Source organism: Nymphaea colorata, chromosome 8 (genome assembly GCF_008831285.2).
Source record: "Nymphaea colorata isolate Beijing-Zhang1983 chromosome 8, ASM883128v2, whole genome shotgun sequence".
Lineage (NCBI taxonomy): Eukaryota > Viridiplantae > Streptophyta > Magnoliopsida > Nymphaeales > Nymphaeaceae > Nymphaea > Nymphaea colorata.
In genome coordinates, this window is record NC_045145.1 from 15,138,122 (window position 1) to 15,160,516 (window position 22,395).

General features: G+C 40.7%; 3 protein-coding genes and 1 pseudogene across 3 annotated transcripts; all 4 read left to right on the forward strand.

Moving 5' to 3' along the window:
* Positions 1-5,414: 5,414 nt before the first annotated feature.
* LOC116259184 (sugar transport protein 5-like) lies at positions 5,415-9,132 on the forward strand. The gene is made up of 4 exons (XM_031636864.2): positions 5,415-5,585; positions 5,680-5,999; positions 7,435-8,064; positions 8,574-9,132. Exons 1-4 carry the CDS (start codon positions 5,450-5,452, stop codon positions 8,985-8,987), a joined length of 1,500 nt encoding a protein of 499 aa, XP_031492724.1. The 5' UTR covers positions 5,415-5,449; the 3' UTR covers positions 8,988-9,132.
* Positions 9,133-11,098: 1,966 nt separating this feature from the next.
* LOC116259545 (sugar transport protein 5-like) lies at positions 11,099-12,456 on the forward strand (annotated as a pseudogene).
* Positions 12,457-15,174: 2,718 nt separating this feature from the next.
* LOC116259546 (sugar transport protein 5-like) lies at positions 15,175-15,783 on the forward strand. Its single transcript, XM_031637404.1, has 2 exons — positions 15,175-15,297; positions 15,412-15,783. The coding sequence occupies exons 1-2, from the start codon at positions 15,175-15,177 to the stop codon at positions 15,781-15,783; spliced, it is 495 nt and encodes a 164-aa protein (XP_031493264.1).
* Positions 15,784-17,453: 1,670 nt separating this feature from the next.
* On the forward strand, positions 17,454-20,835 carry LOC116258305 (sugar transport protein 5-like). The gene is made up of 4 exons (XM_031635389.2): positions 17,454-17,689; positions 17,783-18,102; positions 19,033-19,662; positions 20,166-20,835. Exons 1-4 carry the CDS (start codon positions 17,554-17,556, stop codon positions 20,622-20,624), a joined length of 1,545 nt encoding a protein of 514 aa, XP_031491249.1. The 5' UTR covers positions 17,454-17,553; the 3' UTR covers positions 20,625-20,835.
* Positions 20,836-22,395: the final 1,560 nt, after the last annotated feature.

Here is a 22,395-nt window from a genome sequence, read left to right on the forward strand (position 1 = left end):
ATTCCATGTGCCCCAGACCACACTTGGTTGTGTATCTCGTAGAATAATATCTCATAGAACAGTACATTTTTTAAAATATTTTTATTTCCCTTGGCCAATTTATGGATTTTCAGCTGAGATTCAGGTCGGTGCTTGGTTTCATATCAAATTTCCTAATATAGACCCGGTCTCCAATTGAACCCGACTAGTTAATTGGACCAGTTTATTTCGCACAAAATCTGGATCCTAAGTTAATAGATAAAAGTGGGGTTCGGTGATCGGACCCGACTCTTTGATATCACTATAAAGGTCTCAAGCATGTGCTTACAAAAACCCAATAAAGGGCATGAAGGCTGAAGTCTCTAGCATTGGTTGCAGACCTTTTGTGGGTGAACGATTCAAAGATAATATCTGAACCTTTTCTTTGGTTTCCTATGAAGTTGAGAACAATTTCTTTATATTCTTACTTTGAAAATGGAAAGAAATCCCTTCGTGAGATTTGATAGCATTGGTGCGAATCCAAATCCTAATGCTTGCTTGAATACTTCAGGTAAATGAAGGTTATTGCACACAACATGCACTAAATAGGCAGATATTTGAAAATAAAGTCATTTCAAAGATCAATCATTTGCAAAGAAAAGTTGACGTCTTTTGCTATGTTCCTCAGTATGTCATGCAGTACTAGTCCTCTTTATATTTTGGAAGTTGCCACCATTTAACTAATGACCTGTTAATCCGTTCATGGAATAGATGAAAACCCTTAAAACCAGTCTAAACATAGAGTGCGAAGCACTTCCTACGATCCCTGTCTTAGGGGAGGTAGTCCTTACCTAACTCACCATCTTTTTCTGTTCTTTTCTTTTCTTTTTACTTTGATGGAATAAGGGATTTGCTTCTTTTCTTCAACTCATTTAGGTTAAGGGGTAAAATCCAAATTCATAGTTTAGTCTAATTAATCTTAGGTGAAACTGCCGTTCTCTTGAGTCCTATGCACATAAAACCTAGGTCTACATGTTATATGAGAAATATACATATGATCTAGCCTAGTTCTACATTGAACCCACTCAGTTGACCCACTTGGTTTGCCCTATGTGGACTTCAGACTTAGGTTATATCCCTAGACCCTGGTTTAACCCAAGTCTTCCTTAAACCAAACGTAGGTCAGCTTGCTCTAGGTCTCCCAAACCTGGTCAAACCTATTTTCGTCAAACTAAGTGTGTCAAGTTTAAGTCTAGTTAACCCTGGTCAAGTCCATCTTCAGTCAAACACTAGTGCGTGTTCTTATGAAACGTCTATTTTTGCTTGTTGTGAACTAAAATGAATTTTCTTCATGTTTTGATCAAGTTTGAGACGTGTTAAAGTTTGGTTTTAGGTGGTGATTTTCAATTTTTTATATCTCAAGTTGATGCTTTAGTCTTGTCCTACATACATCAGCTGAGGTCTTGCACTCGACTGCCTTCAAGGTGAAGGTCTCGTGTCCCACATCTAAATTGCTTGTGAAGACCTAGTTAGTGCCGTTTTCCTCTGCCGAAATGACACTCATATGTCGTCTTTAGGCAGTGTTCTTCTCTTGGGATCACCTTCAGAATTTCATCTTTATAAAAGTTGCAAGACTTTTAGCCTTCAAGGCCCTTGCTCCAGGATCCCAAGGCGTCACTCTTTCTTGGAGTCCTTGGCGGGACCGAGGACAATGGATGTGGTGCAACCTTTAGGATGAGGATAAGGAGGGAGGCGGAACATGCATGGGTGCTTAGCTGTAGTTTAATGAAATATCAAGACATTTGAAGCACTGTATTGGTGTTAGTTCCCTTATGGATTTTGTTCAGGCTTGTCATCGGAATTCTGCTATAATTGAGCTTACTGTTTCTCAGGCCATGAATTGACTATCTGATAATTGCAGGAGATGTGAATAGCGTCAGCTTTGGTTCAAGAAGAAATATCCAAGACAATTCTCTTGCGCATGTTGCAAAATCCAATCTGAGTGGAAAGGTCCTACCTACTATCTCACAATGTCACTGTGGGTAAAGTATCTTCTTTCTCTTTTTCCCTTTCATTTTTTTTTTTTGAGGGGGGTTGAAGTTTCTGATTACCATAGATGTTATACATTTTGAGTTACTTTGTAATTCCCCCTCAAACATGGGGGACAGACAGAGCAAGTTTAATTGAATGTGTTTTACATGAGCAGGTTGGTTGTTGAGAAACAAGGGATGGTTGCTGCAGGGGCGCCTCTGAGACAAAATACTAGAGTTCCCTCTGGAGAGGTTTGATCATCATCTCCTATTCTGGTCTTTTTTTCACTAAATTAGTGCAGTAGTTAATGGTGAAATCTGGGGCCATGTAAGACTGTAACAAGTTCATCTCTAAAATCACCTAGGGTGAAGAGGTGAATGAGCTGATTGCCTCGTCTTCCTCACCCGACGTTTCATCACCTTACTCGGAGCAATCGCCAACTTCCTTGTCGTTCTTTAATTCAATGCCTTGGCCCGATGTGATTGAGGAGAAGGTAATCTTGTATTACATTTAAACTGGTCTCTCTACTTGCTTTTATTTCCTCCAGCTCTTCTGTTTTTATCATCTCTTTCTCTATTCTTTCTTCCATGATCTCTCCGAGCTGTGCTTGTCTTTGGACCAAATTTGGTGATTTTCATGGTTGATTTCGTGGGTCAGTTGATTTAGTGGGTCGAAGTTAGACTTCTCTAATTTTTTAACAGGACATGTTAGAAACCACGTTTTTAAACCCAAAATACCCCACAGGACAGGACAGGACAGGACAGGACAGGACAGGTCAGGCCAACTTTAGGCTCGATCAAGTTAAGCAGGCATGGTCTTCAAAAGCTAACAACGAGCACGGTTTTTGTTTTACCACCAAAATTTGAGCCTGTTTCTACAAAAGGGATTCAGGTTGGTGGCTGCGAGTGGTTCTGGAGCTGGTAGCTAGGCGAGTGGATCGCACAACATTAAAAACTTTTATATCTTTGGCAAATCGTGTAAGAAATGGAATCCTTGCATGACGCTATTTTGCATTCTCATCCGAGAGTCGAGACTAACTGGTGTTGCTGTTGTTGTTGCAACTTGCACCCTCCTCTCCCTCTAATATATTATTATAATTAGAAGCAACTAGCAACCGATCTTTTAGGCAAATAACAAGTTACTCTTCAGCTTTTCAGAGTTAATAAGTAGGTGGCTTGAATTTTTTGGAGAACAAGCTTCTGCTGGGGTTAAGTTAGGGTAAGTGGGCAATGTCTAATTCCATTGGAAAGGATGGATATAAATTATAATTGGCTGCGGTTGTTTAACCTGAAGCCACATCTTGATAATGGAGTTTTGTGGCAAGACCTCAAGAGCTTGACAAATGCACAATGTGCAGAGCGCAGAGACTTGGGTTAAAAAGAAATTTCTTTAACGGTCCTTGCTCATATGTATAATGTCGAATCATCATTCTTTTCCTTGTTTGAGAAGGAAAATAGTACTGGCCCTTTTTTTTTTTTTTTTTGCAACGCTGATTACATGCATGTGATTTCCAAGTTTGAATGCCTAGGATTTAAAATTTATGTTTCTTCGATTTTAAAATATTATCTTATAAATCTTTGAAAATAATTGATTTAAGTTCCTTTGTCTTATGAAAACTCTTGCTTATATAATAAGAAAAAAAATAATTTCTTTTTCTTAGAATATTCTGGTTATATGTTCGAGCCCCTAATGCATCACATATGTTCGGGTGCTCGGAATAGAGAATTGCCCCCTATAAGAACAAAGTGGGAAAACGAAGAGGCAAGTATCGGAACGGACTCCAAACACGAACCAAGGACTCTTATTCTCAATACTGTAAACTTGGGGACCGTGTACAATTTCTGCATGATGGGTTCTCTTTCATAAGGTTTTCAAAACAACAAGATTTCACTATATTGCAACAGAGTGGGGAGAGAGGGAGAAAGGAGGTGGGGAGAAAAACAGAGAGAGAGAGAGAGAGAGAACAGGGGATGGCGGGCGGAGCTCTGCCGGCCGTTGGAGAAGACTTCGGCGGTAAGCTCACCTGCTCCGTCTACATCACCTGCATAATCGCGATGTCGACTTTCTATGAGGACACGATCACCATAAGCAGGCGATAAAACAAAAAAAAAAAAAAGCGATACACGTCAAGTTGAGAACTGCGTGATAAGTCCTAACACTGACTTTCTATTGTTCGAATTTTTTTTTTTTTATAGTGTTGTCCGTACAATGGTTGCCGGCCGTGATTCAACTCTCTCATAATAACAAATGATGCACTATGCGTGTGGGTTTACAGTTTTAACGTTCATTATTATATAATATTTAATAGTTGGTATTCATTCTTTTCCATTCATTCATTGATTGACACCTTATATATATATATATTTATATATATATGCAAAATTACGAGATCAGGTATAAGGGTTTTACCATAATTTCAGCGATGTCGGATGAGATCTAAACCCGATTTTTAAAATATAATTAGCAATGCAGATGGAGATGCTTGTTGATGGTTGAACATCGTATCGTCAATCTAACGCAGGGCCGTAGTACCTTAATGGTACAAAAGAAGAACCCCTACAAGGTCAAATGTGGAAATGACAAAATTATTTTTTTTATTAAAAAAAACAAAAACGCCCCTCTTTTAGAACATGCAAAAATACTCTTTTCATTCATCCAAAATATGCCATATGCTTGTACGCCTTGTAAATTTGGTGAAGAGTTTGAATTTCTCCTTGAAATACTATTCTGGCTCTGCCACATCCCATTGAACGAAATAGGCCGATTGACCTGCATAGTGGGGGGTAGAAGGGGCATAAAATTTTGAAAAAAAAATGCAAATTTATTATAGATTTTAAAATTTTATGTTTACACCTGCAAAAATCTTGAAAAAAAATGTCTTCCAGCTTCATAAAATTTTTGAAAAATATTGTTTGGTTCCTCCAAGAAGAAAATCTTAGCTTTATTCCTTGTGATAGAAGTCGATTTGTCCTACTGTTCAATCGCATCACTAATAAATACTAACTCTAATATTTCACGTTAGCTCAATGTTTGAAATGTGCAGGTCAAATATTGGAACTGGAGTGTGATCAGAAATATCAAAAGGCATATTGCAGTAGACAGATTGTATGCAAAAAAAGACATAAGTATCAAGTTGACTACGAATTAATACTTAATTTCTTATGGCATTCTTTCCGTAGGACTTGCAACATTTTATCGAAAGGTTGCATGCCATTAATTGGGAAAACTAAAAAAAAAAAAAAATCATGGGGATCCATTTGAAAGAGCTTAGGATTGGGGGATTTTTTTTCTCTTTTATATGAGTGCAAATAGAGAATTGAGCCTAGTCAAATAATATTTCGTGTCTATATAAACTCGACGTTGCGTCTCTTCTCGCAGCCTCCAACATTGCGAGGGAAAGGGAGAGTGGAGGGAGGGAGAAAGAAGGTGGAGAGAAAAAGAGAGACAGAGAGAACAGGGGATGGCGGGCGGAGCTCTGCCGGCCGTTGGCGCCGTTGGAGAAGACTTCGGCGGGAAGCTCACCTTCTCCGTCTACATCACCTGCATAGTCGCGGCCAGCTGCGGCCTCATCTTCGGCTATGACATCGGCATCTCAGGTATTCTCCCTCTCTCTCTCTGTTGATCTTGGAATGGATGGTGAAGCTGGTTAAGACGGATGAAACAGTCACCTGTACATATCGTCATCTTCAGGGGGTGTGACGACAATGGAGTCGTTCTTGAGGAGGTTTTTCCCTTCCGTGCTGAGGAAGATGAGCCAGTCCAAGCAAAACGAGTACTGCATGTATGACAGCCAACTCCTCACTTCCTTCACCTCCTCCCTCTACATAGCCGGTCTGATCGGTTCGCTGGGAGCCAGCCGAGTCACTCGGGCGCTCGGGCGCAGAGTCAGTATGCTGCTCGGTGGCGCAACCTTCCTCGTCGGCGCGACCATTAACGGCGCCGCGGTCAATGTGGCCATGCTCATAGTCGGTCGCATTCTGCTTGGTATCGGAGTCGGCTTCACGAACCAGGTAATTAGCTCTCCCTTCCAAACCACTGCCTCTTATCTTAACTTGGCCGATTTAAAAACTAACCTTTTGTAAAAAAATAAAAATAAAAAATATATATATTATAAAAGATATTTCTTTTTAATAAATTACTAAAACGACTTTTCTTTCTCATCACTGAATTCTGGTAATGGTAATTCGTGAATCTACTTAAGACCCAAATGTAAATAGGGCCGATCAATCGGCGCAGTACTTTGTAGAGAGAGCCTTGGCTGTGGTATGGCTAGGTGCCACTGAAGCTATGGACATACAACTTCAAAGGAACATAAAGCTATACTCGAGGAGTTTTTGCTGCTGATTTAAAAGCTAATAAAGATTGAATGTTTCATAAGAACTTCGATAGCAATGAAACAAATAATAAGAACGTAATTTTTGGTCATGAAGAACATTAATATTAATTTATCTCAGAATGCAATGCCTAAAATTTTCGAACAAAACGTTCGGATCGCGCTCTCTTCTGCAACTGATTATCTAACAAGTCATACTTGAGAGATCAGAGACGGCATTCAATCCATAACTACGATTGGTTAGATGGAGCTTTGAGGTGGAAGGACGTGCATTTAAAGGTTTGGTTTCAAAGTTATAGGCGCCGGCCTCGTACGGAAATCAAGTCCCAGACGGCCGTGCCAGTACTTAATACGATATGATATGAAAGATTTAATTATAAATGTAAATCCATGCGCACATGTGTGTGCAACCCTATGGGGGTGGCCGAAACATTAAGAATTATGAGCGAGAAATTGGATCAGGTAGCCGGATTCCTGTCAAAATACCTTATGGTCATTTATATTCTTACAAGGGAGAGGATTCTCAAACCGCTTGGTTGTCCTCCCCATTTCTCTGTCTCTTTTTTTTTTTTATGTGGAATATTGAATGGTGATTCTGGCATTTCAAAATCTGTTTATAATTTAATAATCTAGCTTTGGCTATGTGGTGGATATCCAAACACTTTGGCTGGCATTTTAAAAAATTTAGGATGCATATGATTGAAATGCAGAAAAGGTATGTTTAAAAAAAACATTCATAAGAATCTGATTTATAAATGGATTTCTAATTTGACTTTTAAAAGTTATATAGTTTCAAATACAAACTTATGCATTTGGATAATCTGAGCAACTACTGAAACTATGTATATAGGTGTGCTCATGTGTGGCTCATATGTATGCCGTTGATTTTCTTTCTTAAATTGAAAGTACATGATCTGATTCCAAAAGTATTGGAAAAACTAATCTGTTAAACAAATAATTTAAATCACATTCATTTTGGTTAGTTTGATTATATGATAATTTAATTTACCTACGGATCCAACTGAAAATTCAAAAGAATTCCCCTTCTGTTTTTAATTTTTGGATAGTGATGCTGCCATTTCAATTTACGCATTTCGTTGCACATAGTTTAGGCCACCCCACTTTACCTCGCCGAGATGGCACCACCAAAATGGCGCGGCGCGTTCATCTCCGGCTTCCAGTTCTTCTTAAGCGTCGGAGTGGCGGCTGCTAACCTGATCAACTATGGCACGGCCAAGATCCACGGCTGGGGATGGCGGCTTTCTCTTGGCCTCGCCGCCGTCCCGGCGTTAATCATGACCACCGGGACGCTGCTCGTGCCGGATACCGCAAGCAGCCTAATACAGCGGGGCAAAATTGATGAAGCAAGGCGAGCCTTGCAGCGGGTCCGTGGATCTGGAGCCGATGTTGAAGCCGAGCTGCAATGCCTAACTGAAGAAACTATGAGGTCCGAAGCCGTGGAAAAGCCATTCAGGGACATATTCAAGCGCCGGTACCGGCCTCAATTGGTGATGTCCATCGCCATCCCTTTATTACAGCAGCTCACCGGCATCAATGTCGTCGCATTCTATGCACCGGTTCTATTTCGGAGTGTTGGCTTTGGAAGCGACTCGTCGCTCATGGCTGCGGTCGTACTCTGCTTGGTCAATTTGGGCTCCGTCCTTGTGTCCACTTACTTCGTTGATCGGTATGGCCGGAAAGTTTTGTTCATGGAGGGCGGCGTTCAGATGATCCTCTTCTTGGTAAGCCATTAACTTCCTCTCTCGATCGGCCATCAATTGTAGCACTAAAGAAAGCCCACCAACTTTTTGATGACTTAGATGACTCTGCATCATCCTCAACCTTTTATCATTTCATTTGCGGCCTGATGCCTGCCAAAAACCCAAAATTGCATCACAAATGGCGTCTTATGGAACAGAAAATAGAACGGCAGAAGTTCACATGTTAAGATCAAGTTACAGAAAATAGAGGCTCACCTTCTAGCCGCTGTCTGCTAGCCATTCCAAAGAGTCATACACGGTCATAATATACTTGACGGTGTTCATGAATGCGGAATTATAATCACCTCCTCCTTGATCGTACTATGTTGAAAAGTCACCATTAATGCTGATCTTCAATATCAGATCATGATTAAACATCCAGAGAAACTCTGTTTATCAACAACTTCTGGATCAACTCGGATCCCATGAAACTAATCTATTTGATTTGATCTTGTTTTTCATTATGTGGCTTCGTTGGTTTTGGCGAGAAGACAGCAGTTGCATGTGTGCTTGGTGTAAAGATAGGGAGCTCAGGAACAAGCCCACTGTCAAAGGGCGACGGGGTGCTGGTGCTGGTGCTCATGTGCGCGTACGCAGCCGGGTTCGGGTGGTCTTGGGGTCCCCTGTGTTGGTTGATCCCAAGCGAGATCTTCCCGCTGGAGATACGCCCCGCCGGTCAAAGCATAAGCGTTGCCGCTAACTTCGCGGTGACCTTCGTGCTCGCTCAGGTCTTCCTATCTATGCTCTGCCATTTCAAGTACGGAATCTTCCTGTTCTACGCCGGCTTTATCGCCATCTCGACCGTTTTTGTTGCCATCTTCCTGCCGGAAACCAAGGGAGTGCCACTAGAGGCCATGGACAGAGTCTGGGAGAAGCATTGGTACTGGAGAAGATTTGTGGTATAGGAAAGGACAGCACCAACAATGAATGGCTACACCAACAGTATTTGATGCATGCAGACTTCTTTCCGATTGTTATTATGTCTTTCTTGTTCACTCTCTTGTATATTTTCAAATGGTCCTAGCAAGGTCTCTGTCTATTATGTTTATAAGTTGTCAAATCTTAAAATATTTTGGTGAGCAGGAGGCTATCCCAGGAGGAGGCCCGATAGCTCCCCCTATTTCCTTTATCTATAGGATCTTAGATTGTGCGGGGACCTTGGTAAGGTACGGTATGTTCTTAGCTTGACTGTCATGATTCCACATAAGAAAGCAACACACACGGTAATTGAATAGGTGACAAGCTATTAATACGTATGCCTGCCTGCTATGCTATGCCGTTTGAAGCAATTGAAAAGAGGTTATCAAATGTATTTCATGTACTTAACTGCATTCACATGAGATTGAATTCTCAAAGGCCAATGGAGCGTTCAAGTTGATGGGCCAACAACTGCATCCATATTAGGTGAGTCAGATCGGCCCTCCTCCTTACATGGTGACCGTTAGTTGGATGAGATATCAAATCGCTAGGACAGATATATTGCAAGATTTGCATAGTTTTTACTAAATGTTTGATAAGAGAGTAGACCTGAGAACTCATGAATGTCTTACCCCTAAACATTGACAAATGACTGGTAAGGATTTTTACTTCTCATTTCTTCCTTCGTTTTTGTTCCTAAAGGGGCTGCTTGGCAGCAATAACAGTCTTCTCCAAATATTTAAGTAGATTCATGCAATATTGTAACACTATCCCAAAGTTTGAGGTAAATACATGAACAGTTACGTATACCATTATTGTCAAAACACCGTTCAGTGAGCAAGTAGGTCCTGAACTAATCTCACCAAATCTGCTTGATTTATGCATAAAAAAAAGTCGAAGGCAAACAAGAGATTTTTTTTACGTATACCATTAGAGCTATATGTTCAATAGAAGAACACTATTGTGTGCTAAGCGCCCAGTCACATTGCATGTAAGCCCCATCAATACAATCATTTTTTTTTTCGTTTAGACCGTACTTTAATAAGAAACCATTGGGGTTTGTACCTTATTTTATAAGAATTTCGACGAGTGCATGCTGCATCTACTCCAGACTCGGTTCTTTAAAGTGCACTTAATTTGTTGGCCCAAGTAATTTGATGGCGTGGACAGAAATTTATAATCGAAGGCCATGAGCACGAACAGTTTAAATTTTTAAATTTGGAGAGGCACTGAAGTAAACAAAATTAAGGTGTATTTATGTTTATGTGAGCTTATGTACCCAATTGGCCGCATCAAGTACAATATATACCATTTACAGTGTGAATGGGAAGAACCAATTCTAGCTCGTTGAGAGAGAGAGAGAATGTGAGAAAGAAAGATTGTTTCTAAAAAAAAAATTGTTCTTTTTTTTTCGTGAGATTTTCAGTTTGCTGTAAAACACCGGTGAACGATATTTATAACAATGCTTTTACCTTGACAGATCGATGAGTTAGTACTGGTAATTCTTGAGTTTGTCTTAGACCCATCCTAATTGTTGAGTCTCTTTTATGAAGGAGACTAGTGAAGGTCGATCAATCGGCATAGTCAAAAGTCTTGGCTGTCATATACGCACACTGAAGCTATCTATATTATACAACTTAAGATTACTTCAGCTTCAAATAAACTCATTTTAAGTAATTTGACCGTCAGAATGGGCATGGCACATGAGAAGCACGTTTGCTATGAGAATACATTTGGTATTATTTTGTTTTATTTTTAAAAATCATGTTTCCAATCACATTTTTTAATGAACAAGAAGATTATTTTTTAATCCTTTAGACTTTTATGCGTCGTGAGTGGTCAACTAAATTATTTAGGTTTTGTTCTCCTTTCTTATACACCGAACTAAAGATTTTTCGTAATCCAGAATTTGTGAAATTTGTTAAATAATTACACAAATCAGGTTCATTAAGTTATTTTGACCATCTAATCATTTATTAGCAAATGGTCCACCGTCCATCTGAAAATCCTGCAATCCAAAAAAATTCTCGCTTCGCTTTTTAATTTCTGTATAGTTGAAACTCCCGCTATTTCTTATTTGTATATTTCATTGTCCATAATGCAGGCCACCCCACTATACCTGTCCGAGATAGCGCCACCAAAAGGGTGGGGTGGCGCAATCATCACCGGCTTCCAGCTCTTCTTAGGCATCCTCGTGGTGGCTGCTAATGTCCCCCGCCCTCGCCTATGCGCCGGAGTTAATCATGATCGCCGGTACGCTTCCCGTGCCCGATACCATTACCGCGAGCAGCCTAATACAGCGGGGCAAAATTAATGAAGCAAGGCGACCCCTACAGCGGGCTCGTGGTTCTGGAGCGGATGTTGAAGCCGAGCTGCAATGCCCAAATGAAGAAAGTATGAGGTCCGAAGCCCTGGAAAAGCCATTCAGGGACATATTCAAGCGCCGGTTTCGGACTCAATTCGTGATGTCCATCGCCATCCCCTTCTTCCAGCAGCTTGCCGGCATCAACTTGGTTGGATTCTATGCACCGGTTCTATTCCGGAGTGTCGGCTTTCGGAGCGACTCGTCGCTCTTGCCTGCGGTCATACTCTGCTCGGTCAATTTGGGCTCTGTCCTTGTGTCCATTTACATCGTTGATCGGAATGGCCGGAAAATTTTGTTCACGGAGGGTGGCGTGGCGTTCAGACGATCCTCTTCTTGGTAGGCGATTAACTTCCTCTTTTGGTCATTAATTGTTGTTTCATGCACCTAAATAAAGAAATTGGCCAATTAGAACCACTAACTGAACTAGCTAGAGGTATAAAGAAGAAACAACTTTGAGATGACAGGACCATCTTCAACCTCTTACCGTTTCAAAGGTATAACTTGATCACTTTTATCATAAAGACACATGCATAGACTATAGTTGCAGATATTCACATTTTGGATAATCTATTTGAGAATGGTGATCTTCAACATCACTTATATATACATTCAAAGAAGCCGTTGTTGTCAAGTTGTCGATCCAATCCGATCCCCTATAATCTATTTGGTTGTTCTTGTTTTTCATTTTGTGGCTTTGGCTTTGGCGCGAAGGCAGCAGTTGCATGTGTGCTTGGTCAAAAAATGGGGAGCTCGGGAACAAACCCACTGTCAAAGGGCGACGCAGTGCTGGTTCCGGTGCTCATGTGTGGTATGCGGCTGGATTCCTATGTTGGTTGATCCCGAGCGAGATCCTCCTGCTGGAGATACGTCCCGCCGGTCAAAGCATAGGCGTTGCAGTTAACTTCGCGGTGACCTTCGTGCTGGCTTAGTTCTTCCTCTCCAAGCTCTGCCACTTCAAGTATGGAATTTTCCTGTTTTATGCCGGATTTATCGCGATCATGGCCGTCTTTGTTGCCGTCTTCCCACTCGAGACCAGGGGAGTTTCGCTAGAGGCCATGGACAAAGTGTGGGAGAAGCATTGGTACTGGTAAAGACTTGTCGTGCCGGAACCGGTGCCAAGGAAGAAGGATAATTTGAATGGGTAGACCAAAAGTATTCATTTATCTAATGCATGGTTCATATCAAATATTGAAGAAAGACAACAATTTAACACAAACACCAGAGTTAACATTGTTCGGCTATTGCTGCCTACATTCATGGGAGAACAAAACCAGACATTTTTTCTTTTTTCATTCTTTCTTGTTGTCTTTTGGTGGTTCACCTTACAGACATATAATGGAGGGAACTGTTGAGAGCAACTAGTCGTTGCCTCAACAATCTCCCCCTCAAGTTAGAGAGCTGATGTTGATTTACCCGAACTTGCTAGTAATCCATTGATGACACTCCTTTCCTAGGGGTTTAGTAAATTTATCTGCCAATTGATATTGTGTACCAACATGAGGAGTGCATATGGTTTTGTTTTGAATTTTTTCACGAATAAAATAACAATCAACCTCGATATGCTTAGTGCGTTCATGGAACACTATATTTGCACTAATATGAATGGTTGCCATGTTGTTGCACATGAGACTCATAGATTTTTTCAATTTTGATTCTCATATCAAGAAGGATCACTTTGACTCATATAAATTCACTGACACATGTAATAATAGCTCTGTATTTGGCTTTTGCACCGGATATAGCCACCACATTCTGCTTTCTGTTTTTCCATGTACAAAGGTTACCTCTCACCATGATACAAAATCTGGTGGTAGACTTTCTATCACTCTGATCTCTAGCCCAGTCTGCATCTGTGTATCCAACCACTTCAAGGTTGTTGTTTTGTTTCATTAAAATTCCTTTTCCTAAACTCGCCTTTAAATATTTGAGAATACAATGAACAGTTTCTAAGTGTATAGACAGAGGACTTTGCATGACTTGGCTTGTTATGTTGACTGCAAACATGATGTTCGGCCGAGTTACGGTTAAATAAATTAGTTTTTTAATTAGTCGTTGAAAGCCTTGAACATCTTGAATTGGTTTCCCATCATCTTTTCTGATTTTGTAGTTGAGGTCAGGAGGAGTCGAACTCGGCTTAGCTACCAGGAATCTTGTTTCTTTGAGAAGATCCAACGTGTATTTCCTTTGACATAAGAAAATGCCTTCCTCTGAGGTGTGCAACTTCAATGCCCAAAAAATAGCTCAATTTCCCTAAATCCTTAATTTCAAACTTGTCTACATTGTATCCTGTAATAATAATGTCATCGATATACACCAATAAGACAACAATACCTTGTTGAGAGTGAGGGACAAACATAGTATAGTCTGCAGTGCTATGTAATGTGCCCAAAAATTATTGGAAATATGTTGTTTCTATTACATGCTATGTAACTGATAGAACTCCTAGTAGGCACCTTAATTAGGTCAGTCCAATCGAAAAACTTATAGGGCAAGAACCGAAGCTTTATCATTTGCGTGTGTTTGGTTATATGGTTGATGTGTGACTACATTATGCAAAAAGAGACAAATTAAGTCATCACTCAATCAAATGCATCTTTGTCAGTTACAACTCTCAAAACAAGGGATATGTATGTTTTGATTCTATCTCTAAAAAAACTTATATATTGTGTGATGATCAATTCAATGAGAAACTTTCATACTTTGGAGAAAATGATAGTGGAGGTCAGGAGGAGTCTAAATCCCCTTACTTGCATGGCTTTGATGATTTATTTTTTTCCATTATTGATGAGCAGCTAACTAAAGAGACTCATTTAAAAATTGAAAGCCCCATCGAAAATCGAGAACCTACTACCCCTACTAAAAATGATGAACCAACTAACGGGCGTCTTATAAGATCTGAGAGAATTCAAAGAGTGCCCTCTCATCCAGCTGATTATGAGACTTGCTCATTCAGTCGCTATCCCATCAATAATTTGTCTCTTACAATCAGATCTCAGCCAAACATAGTAACTTCATTAAGAGTCTTGATAAAATTCGTGAACTTCAAACTTTTCAAGATGTTAAGCTCAAATTGGATAAAGACTATGAATGAAGAATTGGAGGCTTTGAAGCGCAACAAACGTGGCAGGCTATTATAAAACCAAAAAATTCAAGCCTAGTTGGATGTAAATGGCACTATAGAGTCAAATACAAGAGTGACGGCTCACTAGAAAGATACAAAGCTAGTCTAGTAGCTAATGGGTTTACTCAAACAAAGGGTTTTGATTATGATGAAACCTTTGCACCTGTTGCTAAAATGAACACCTTGAGAATTCTATTATTGGTAGCATGTAACTTGAACTGGGGGCTTCACCAATTAGACGTGAAGAATGTCTTTTTGCAAGATGAACTTAGTGAAGAAATCTACATAGCACTACCTCCGGGGCATTCAGATGAATGAAAGAACTATGTATGCAGACTCAACAAATCTATCTACGGTTTTAAGCAATCCCCTAGAGCGTGGTACTCAAAATTAAGTAAGACACTGAATAACTTTGGATATCGCAAATGTCATTCAAACAACATGCTTTTCATAAAAAAAACATGAAGAACACGCCACTGTTGTATTGATTTATGTAGATGATATAGTTGTGATAGGTGATGATGTTGAAAGCATACTCAATGCCAAACACTACTTGAGTACCACATTTGATATAAAAGATCTTGAAAAACTCAAGTAGTTTCTTGAAATTGAGATAGCCCAATCACACAAAGACATCTTTTTCTGTCAAAGAAAATATGCACTAGACATATTAAATGAGACTAAGAAAATGGAAGTACATCCAACCGATACTCCAGCCGACACTCAGTTCGAAGCAAACCTCAAATTGGAACCATGTGAAGATGAACCAGAGGTCAACATGGAAGTCTTTCAACGTTTAGTTGGTAACTCGGTAGGTTTCAATACTTGGTGTTTTATTTAAAAGATTGTTGTGTATGAAGTTCATTAATGAAACTTGAAACATTTTGGATTTCTTATTTTGCTTGGCTTGGACGCTGGTGAGAAGGCAGCAGTGGCGTGTCTTCTTGGTGTTAAGGTAGGGAGCTCAGTCACAACTTCACTGTCAAAGGGCGACGCGGTCCTGTTGCAGGTGTTCATGCGTTGGTACGCAGCTGGGTTCGGATGGTCTTCGGGTCCTCTGAGCTTCTTGGTCCCAAGTGAGATTTTTCCACTGGAAATTCGCCCCACCGGTCAAAGCATAAACACGGCGGTCAACTTTGCCACCACATTAGTCGCTGCATTCTTGCCGGAGACCAAGGGAGTGCTACTGGAGGCCATGGACAGAGTGTGGGAGAAGCACTGGCACTGGCACTGGAGACGGTTTGTGGTGCCGGACCCAGCACCATCCACAAGTGAACACGCGGCCAATGATGTTTGATGCTTGAACACTTCTCTGTGTTATGGGTGTTCCCTTCCTTTTTTAGTGCAGTAGTTAATGGTGAAATCTGTGGCCATGTAAGACTGTATCATGTTCATAACGGTTCTCGAGGTTCTAAAATCACCGAGGGTGAAGAGGTGAATGAGCTGATTGCCTCGTCTTCCTCACCCGACGTTTCATCACCATACTCGGCGCAATCACCAACTTCCATGTCGTTCTTTAATTCAATACCTTGGACCGATGTGATTGAGGAGAAGGTAATCTTGTATTACATTGAAGCTGGTCTCTCTACTTGCTTTTATTTCCTCCATTTCTTTCGTTTTTATTTCCTCCCTTTCACTTTCTCTATTCTTTCTTCTTTGATCTCTCTGAGGTGTGCTTTGTCTTTGGACCAAATTTGGTTATTTTCATAGTTGATTTCGTGGGTCGAAGTCAGACTTCTCTAATTTTTTAACGGGACATGTTAGAAACCGCGTTTTTAAACCCAAAACTTACCTTTGAGATTTGTATTTTCTTGGATGTCTTTGCTTCTCTCCAACCAAGTTGGTTTTCTTGTATTTCCTCTTGGAGGTGCTTTTGAAGAAATGAGTCTCTCTCTCTCTCTCTCTCTCTCTCTCTCTCTCTATAGATATATATATATATATACACACACACTCACACTCACACACCCTGTGGCAAGTGCCCATTGGATGAAAATCTGGATTAATTAGAAAAGTGGGGGGAATTAAGGATCCAGGTTGGTGGTTGTGGAGCTGGTGGGCTGGTAGCTAGGCGAGCGGATCCCACAACATCACACTTGTATATCTTTGGCAAATCGTGTAGAAATGGAGTCCTTGCATGACGCTATTTTGCATTCTCATCCGAGAGGGTTGGTTTGGAACGAATTGAAGTTGAGACTGACTGGTGGAGCTCGTGTTGCTGTTGTTGTTGCACTTGCACCCTCCTCTCCCTCTAATATATTATTCTAATTAGAAGCAGCTAGCTACCGAACTCGTAGGCAAATAATAAGTTACTCTTCAGCTTTTCAGAGTCAACGAGTAGGTGGGTTGAATTTTTTGGGAACAAACTTCTGGTGTGGTTAAGTTAGGTTAAATGTCTAATTCCATAGGGAAGGATGGATATAATTGCGGTTGTTTAACCTGAAGCTACATATTTTATAATGGAGTTTTGTTGCAAGACCGCAAGAGCTTGACAGATGCACAATGTGCAGAGCGCAGAGACTTGGGTGAAAAAGGAATTTTTTTAACGTTCCTTGCTCAGTGTATAATTTCGAATCATCATTTCCTTGTTTGAGAAGGAAAATAGTACTGGCCGCTTTTTTTTTTTTTTTTTGCAAAGCAGATTATATGGATTTGATTTCCAAGTTTGGATGCCTAAGATTTAAAAATTATGTTTCTTCGATTTTAAAATATTATCTTATAAATCTTTGAAAATAAATTATTTAAGTTCTTTTGTCTTATGAAAACTCTTGCTTATATATTAACAAAAATAATAATTTCTTTTTCTTAGAATATTCTGCTTATATGTTCGGGCCCCAAATGCATCACATATGTTCGGCTGGTCGGAATACAGAATTATTTGGAACTAACTAACTCCAAACGCGAACCAGGGACTCTTTTTCTAAATACTATAATCTTGGGGACTATATACAATTTCTACATGAAGGATTCTTTTTCATAAGGTTTTCAGGACAATAATATTTCATTATATTGCAAAAGAGTGGGGAGAGAGGGAGAAAGGAGGTGGGGAGAAAAACAGAGAGAACAGGGGATGGCGGGCGGATTTCTGCCGGCCGTTGGCGCCGTTCGAGAAGATTTCGGCGGGAAGCTCACCGTCTCCGTCTACATCACGTGCATAGTCGCGGCCAGCTGCGGCCTCATCTTCGGCTATGACATCGGCATCTCAGGTACTCTCTCTGTCTCTTTGTTTGATCTTGGAATGGATGGTGAAGCTGGTTAAGACGGATGAAACCGTCACCTGTACATATCGTCGTCCTCAGGGGGCGTGACGACAATGGAGCCGTTCTTGAGGAGGTTTTTTCCTTCCGTGCTGAGGAAGATGCGCCAGTCCAAGCAAAACGAATACTGCATGTATGACAGCCAGCTCCTCACTTCCTTCACCTCCTCCCTCTACATAGCCGGCCTGATCGGTTCGCTGGGAGCCAGCCGAGTCACTCGGGCGCTCGGGCGCAGAGCCAGTATGCTGCTCGGTGGCGCAACCTTCCTCACCGGCGCCACCATTAACGGCGCCGCGGTCAATGTGGTCATGCTCATAGTCGGTCGCATCCTGCTTGGTATCGGAGTCGGCTTCACGAACCAGGTAATCAGATCTCCCTCCCAAACCACTGCGTCGTGGCCGCGAACCTGGTTACACGCGCCACTAGATGATTTTTCTTGGGTAAAATATAATTATTCAATCCATAACTACGATTAGTTAGGTGGAGCTTTCAAGTGGAAGGGCGTGCATTAAAAATTTGGCTTCAAAGTTATAGGCGCCGGCCTTGTACAGAAATGAAAGTGCAGAAAACAAAGTCCTGGACGTTATAAAAACTTATTTATTTGGACAAGTGGACCCCCTCAAACTGCTTGGTTGTTCTTTACATTCCACTCTCTCTCTCTTTTTGTGGAAAATTGAATTGTGATTCTGGTTAGATAGTGTCATCCATTGGTGACAACTGTTAGATTCCATGCTTGAAAGAAAAACAAGAAGAAAAATGTGATGAACAGTAATTGTCAAAATCAAAATTACTGCTTTTATTTGTTTATAATTTAATCTTCTAAGTTTGGCTATTTGGTGGACATCAAACACTTTGGCTGGCATTTTTAGAAATTCAGGATCCATATGATTGAAATGTAGGTAGGAAATGTATGTGTAAAAAAAAAACATAAGAATCTGATTCATAAATAGATTTCTAAATTGACTTTAAAAGTTATATAATTTCGGGGACAAACTTATGCATTTGGATCATCTGAGCAACTACTGAAATTATGTATATCCGTGTGCTCATGTGTGCCTCACATTTATGCCTTTGATTTTCCTTCTTACATTGAAAGTACATGATCAGATTCCGGAGAAACTAATCTGTTAAATAAATAATTTAAATCACATTCATTAAGTTAGTTTGATTATACGAACATTTAATTTACGTACGGATCCGACTGAAAATTCAAAAGAATTCCCTTTCTGTTTTTAATTTTTGGATAGTGATGCTGCCATTTAAATTTACGCATTGTGTGTTGCATAGTTTAGGCCACCCCACTTTATCTCGCCGAGACGGCGCCACCAAAATGGCGCGGCGCGTTCATTTCCGGCTTCCAGCTCTTCTTAGGCATCGGTGTGGCGGCTGCTAACCTGATCAACTATGGCACGGCTAAGATCCATGGCTGGGGCTGGCGGCTCTCGCTTGGCCTCGCCGCTGTCCCGGCGTTAATCATGACCACCGGGACGCTGCTCGTGCCGGATACCGCAAGCAGCCTTATACAGCGGGGCAAAATTGATGAAGCAAGGCGAGCCTTGCAGCGGGTCCGTGGATCTGGAGCCGATGTTGAAGCCGAGCTGCAATGCCTAACTGAAGAAACTATGAAGTCCGAAGCCGTGGAAAAGCCATTCAGGGACATATTCAAGCGCCGGTACCGGCCTCAATTGGTGATGTCCATCGCCATCCCTTTATTCCAGCAGCTCACCGGCATCAATGTCGTCGCATTTTATGCACCGGTTCTATTTCGGAGTGTTGGCTTTGGAAGCGACTCGTCGCTCATGGCTGCGGTCATACTCTGCTTGGTCAATTTGGGCTCCATCCTTGTGTCCACTTACATCGTTGATCGGTATGGCCGAAAAGTTTTGTTTATGGAGGGCGGCGTTCAGATGATCCTCTTCTTGGTAAGCCATTGACTTCGTCTCTCGATCGGCCATTAATTGTAGCACTAAAGAAAGCCCACCAACTTTCGATAGATGACTCTGCATCATCCTCAACCTTTTATCATTTCATTTGCGGTCTGATGCCTGCAAAAAACCCAAAAGTGCCTCACAAAAGGCGTCTTATGGAACAGAAAATAGAACGGTAGAAGTCCACACGTTAAGATCAAGTTACAGAAAATAGTGGCCCACCTTCTAGGCGCTGTCTGCTAGCCATTCCAAAGAGTCATATACGGTCATAACATTCTTGCCGGTGTTCATAAATGCGGAATCATAATCACCTCCTCCTTGATCGCACTATATTGAAAAATCACCATTAATGGTGATCTTCAATATCACATCATGTTTAAACATCCAGAGAAACTCTGGTTATCAACAACTTCTGGATCAATTCGGATCCCATGAAATTAATCTATTTGATTTGCCCTTGTTTTTCATGATGTGGCTTTACTGGGTTTGGCGAGAAGACAGCAGTTGCTTGTGTGCTTGGTGTAAAGATAGGGAGCTCAGGAACAAGCCCACTGTCAAAGGGCGACGCGGTGCTGGTGCTGGTGCTCATGTGCGCGTACGCAGCCGGGTTTGGGTGGTCTTGGGGGCCCCTGTGTTGGTTGATCCCAAGCGAGATCTTCCCGCTGGAGATACGCCCCGCCGGTCAAAGCATAAGCATTGCCGCTAACTTCGCGGTGACCTTCGTGCTCGCTCAGTTCTTCCTATCCATGCTCTGCCATTTCAAGTACGGAATCTTCCTGTTCTACGCCGGATTTATCGCCATCATGACCGTTTTTGTTGCCGTCTTCCTGCCGGAGACCAAGGGAGTGCCACTAGAGGCCATGGACAGAGTCTGGGAGAAGCATTGGTACTGGAGAAGATTTGTGGTATTGGAAAGGACAGCACCAAAAATGAATGGATACTCCAACAGTATTTGATGCATGCAGGTTATTATGTCTTTCTTGTTCACTCTCTTGTATATTTTCAAATGGTCCTAGCAAGGTCTCTGTCTATTATGTTTATAAGTTGTCAAATCTTAAAATATTTTGGTGAGCAAGAGGCTGGGATCCTAAATTGCGTCCGATCCTGGGTAAGGTACGATATGTTCTAGTAATTGAATACGTGACATGCTATTAATACTTCTGCCTACTATGCCTTTTTGAAGCAATTGAAAGAAGGTTATCGAATATATTTCTTGTACCTAACTGCATACACATGAGATTGAATTCTCAATGGCCAATGGAGCGTTAAGCTGGTGGGCCAACAACTGCCTTCATTAGGTGAATCTGCTCGACCCTCCTCCCTCCACGGTGACCGTTAGTTGGATGAGATATCAAATCTCTAGGACAGATGTGTTCAAACTACTATGTCAATTTTTTTTTGTCATTTTGGATGATTTTAAAGTTTTGTGAATTCAAGATTTACATAGTTTTTACTAAATATTTGGTAAGAGAGTAGACATGAGAACTCATGCATAAAAAAGGTTGAAGGCAAAGAAGAGATTTTAAAATGCGTTGTTCATTCTCAAAGAGTACCAAAATGTCGCTCATTTACATGGATAGAAACTAAAAGTTTCCAGAACAGGCTTACACATTCAAAAGTAATTAGCGAGTGAAGTACGGGACTAAAAGAACACTATTATGTGCTAAGCGCTCAGTCACATTGCATGTAAGCCACATCAATACAATCATTTTTTTTTTCGTTTAGAGCGTACTTTAATAAGAAACCATTGGGGTTTGTACCTTATTTTATAAGAATTTCGACGAGTGCATGCTGCATCTACTCCAGACTCGGTTCTTTAAAGTGGACTTAATTTGTTGGCCCAAGTAATTTGATGGCGTGGACAGAAATTTATAATCGAAGGCCATGAGCACGAACAGTTTGAATTTTTAAATTTGGAGAGGCACTGAAGTAAACAAAATTAAGGTGTATTTATGTTTATGTGATCTTATGTACCCAATTGGCCGCATCAAGTACAATATATACCATTTACAGTGTGAATGGGAAGAACCAATTCTAGCTCGTTGAGAGAGAGAGAGAATGTGAGAAAGAAAGATTGTTTCTAAAAAAAAAATTGTTCTTTTTTTTTCGTGAGATTTTCAGTTTGCTGTAAAACACCGGTGAACGATATTTATAACAATGCTTTTACCTTGACCGATCGATGAGTTAGTACTGGTAATTCTTGAGTTTTTCTTAGACCCATCCTAATTGTTGAGTCTGTTTTAAGAAGGGGACTGATGAAGGTCGATCAATCGGCATAGTCGAAAATCTTGGCTGTCATATACGCACTCTTAAGTTACACTGAAGTTGTTTATATTATACAACTTAAGAGGTCAGAAAGAAATATAATCGATCACAGGCCCAATTAAGCCGGTGCATCAAGGCACTGTAAAATGTTTTTCGTTCATTCTCAGGCCAACAGAAGATTACTTCAGCTTCAAATAAACTCATTTTAAGTAATTTGACCGTGAGAATAGGCATGGCACATGAGAAACACGCTTGCTATGAGAATATATTTGGTATTATTTTGTTTTATTTTTAAAAATCATGTTTCCAATCACATTTTTTAATTAACAAGAAGATTATTTTTTAATCCTTTAAGACTTTTATGCATCGTGAGTGGTCAATCGAAATTATTTATGTTTTGTTCTTCTTTCTTATACACCGAACTAAAGATATTTCGTAATCCTCTTCAAATCATGTTTCGGA